Here is a 2,500-nt window from a genome sequence, read left to right as displayed (position 1 = left end):
CGGGCTTCGTCGTGATTCCCAGTGTCTGCCGTGACCACGACGGTGAATCGAACTCCTCTCTCTCCGAGGCTACGCGCACGCATGGAAAGTGCGCTCCAAGGAAGAGAACGCGCCGCACCTTCCTGAACGAGTTTTATTTCTTATTATGCTTTTTAAAGTTAATGCTTAAATTGTTATCCATATTCCCCACAAGAACACAAAATAATGAACAATGAACTTTTTTTTTCGAAAAAGTGAGAGGAAAAGGAGATCTCTTAAATATTTCCTGTACTTGAGTAGTTGTTCTTTTTTAGTCAATTTTATGACCGCTTTATACACTTTAATTTTGCACTTTCAGTTTCCTTTCAAGTTCTAGTAATGTACATGATGTCCGTCTTTCCTTGACTCGTTCGCGGTCCGAGAGGCGAGGGAAGCGAGAGAGGCGAGGGAAGGGAGAGAGGCGAAGAAAGCGAGAGAGGCGAGGGACGGAAGAGAGGCGAAGGAAGCGAGAGAGGCGAGGGAAGAGAGAGAGGCGAGGGAAGGGAGAGAGGAGAGGGAAGGGAGAGAGGCGAAGAAAGCAAGAGAGGCGAGGGAAGGGAGAGAGGCGAAGAAAGCGAGAGAGGCGAGGGACGGAAGAGAGGCGAGGGAAGCGAGAGAGGCGAGGGAAGAGAGAGAGGCGAGGGAAGGGAGAGAGGAGAGGGAAGCGAGAAAGGCGAGGGAATCGTGAGAGGCTAAGGAAGGGAGAGAGGAGTGGGAAGCGAGAGAGGCGAGGGAAGAGAGAGAGGCAAGGGAAGTGAGAGAGGCGAAGGAAGGGAGAGAGGCAAGAGAGGCGAAGGAAGGGCGAGAGGCGAGGGAAACGAGAGAGGCGAGGGAAGCGAGAGAGGCAAGGGAAGCAAGAGAGGCGAGGGAAGGGAGAGAGGCGAAGAAAGCGAGAGAGGCGAGGGAAGCAAGAGAGGCGAGGGAAGGGAGAGAGGCGAAGAAAGCGAGAGAGGCAAGGGAAGCAAGAGAGGCGAGGGAAGGGAGAGAGGCGAAGAAAGCGAGAGAGGCGAGGGAAGCGATAGAGGCGAGGGAAGCGATAGAGGCGAGGGAAGGGAGAGAGGCAAAGGAATGGAAAGAGAGGAGAGGGAAGCGAGAGAGGACACTTACCCTCCCCCCCCCCAAAAAAAAAAGGAGGGAGAGGAGGAGAAGGAACAGGGAAACGAGGGACAGGTCAGGACAGGTCAAGGGTCAGGCGGCCAATGCCAAGTGTGGCAGGAATAAGGGAGCAAGGCTTGGGGAGCGACAAGCGAGGCGACTGCCGGAATGAAAAGGACACGCAAAAACATGCACACATGTCTATCTATCTATCTATATACTGTATTTACTCATCTATACATAAATACATATGTTTATATATGTGTGTATGTATAATTAGACATACATATAAATATATACATATACATACACATATATATACATATATCTACATTTGTGTGTGTGTGTCGAGATCGTTATTAAGTCCGCATTCAGAAGATGCATTCGTTATAACTGAAAATATGTGTAGACCCCACTGAGAACGTTTATATATATATATATATATATATATATATATATATATATATATATATATATATATATATATATATATTTATATATTTATTTATTTATTTATTTATCTATATTCTATTTTAAGGCATATCAACATAGCAGAATTTAGGGCTATGGTAAAAATAGTAGATTATAAAAATACTTTGTAAAAGGTTGGTTTCTTTAAATACTGACACTTGATTGGGGGCAAAGTAATTAGTGTGTTGCTTCAGCGTTTTTTCGTCAACCATAACTATGGAACATCTATTTACTGTACGATTTTGAAATAGTCGCTCCAACATCGTTTTCCATAAAGGTTGAGTGTGCAATTCAAGCGATCCGGATACACTTACACGAACGAAAACAAAAACACCAACCAAATAAACGTTTCATCTACTTCGCTATCAGTAAGTTGTTAATTTAGATGCCAAGTTGGTCAGTTCATTATTAGTTTTATGCGATTTCCACCAAGAAAAAACACGAGAGCATTACGGTATGGCGGACGAAGTAAACAGGTAAATAAGATAATTGAATGTAGACGGAGATGTGGAAGGAGGGACAAGATTATTAGGGATCTTGAAGGTTTGTAAGCGTGAAAAAAGGAGTGATTGTAAGTAAAGAAAAGAGGGAATGAAGAACGTAGAGAGTAAACAATAGAAACTGATTATGTGTCCTTTATGTAGAGTTGCTGTAATATTCAAAAGTGACCAATCTTCCAGTACAATTCTTCTGACAAAATAGAGTTTGGATTGGTTCCTTCTTTGATGAAAGGTCATTAAGTAGACATTTTCTCATGCCACAGAAGCAGAAGACAAGAGAAACAGGTAATGTGTCATTACTGTAGAATGAAGTTGCTAAAATCATATTCAAAGGTGAACAATCTTCATGTACATTCATTTGACAAGACAGAGTTTGACTTTGATTAAGAGTCAAAAAGTAAGCATTTTGTCATACC

General features: G+C 43.0%; 1 protein-coding gene across 1 annotated transcript in view; it reads right to left on the bottom strand.

The window, feature by feature from the left end:
• Nucleotides 1-1,847, bottom strand: part of LOC138861278 (fibrous sheath CABYR-binding protein-like) — a 5,607-nt gene extending 3,760 nt beyond the window's left edge. Inside the window, exon 1 of the mRNA XM_070120237.1 lies at nt 1,737-1,847. Coding sequence (XP_069976338.1) covers nt 1,737-1,847 — 111 coding nt within the window. The remainder of the gene's footprint in view (nt 1-1,736) is intronic.
• Between the last annotated feature and the right edge of the window lie 653 nt (nt 1,848-2,500).

The sequence above is a fragment of the Penaeus vannamei genome, unplaced genomic scaffold (genome assembly GCF_042767895.1).
Source record: "Penaeus vannamei isolate JL-2024 unplaced genomic scaffold, ASM4276789v1 unanchor3903, whole genome shotgun sequence".
Classification (NCBI taxonomy): domain Eukaryota; kingdom Metazoa; phylum Arthropoda; class Malacostraca; order Decapoda; family Penaeidae; genus Penaeus; species Penaeus vannamei.
Note: the sequence above shows the minus strand (reverse complement) of the source record. Positions and strands in the feature narration are given on the sequence as shown.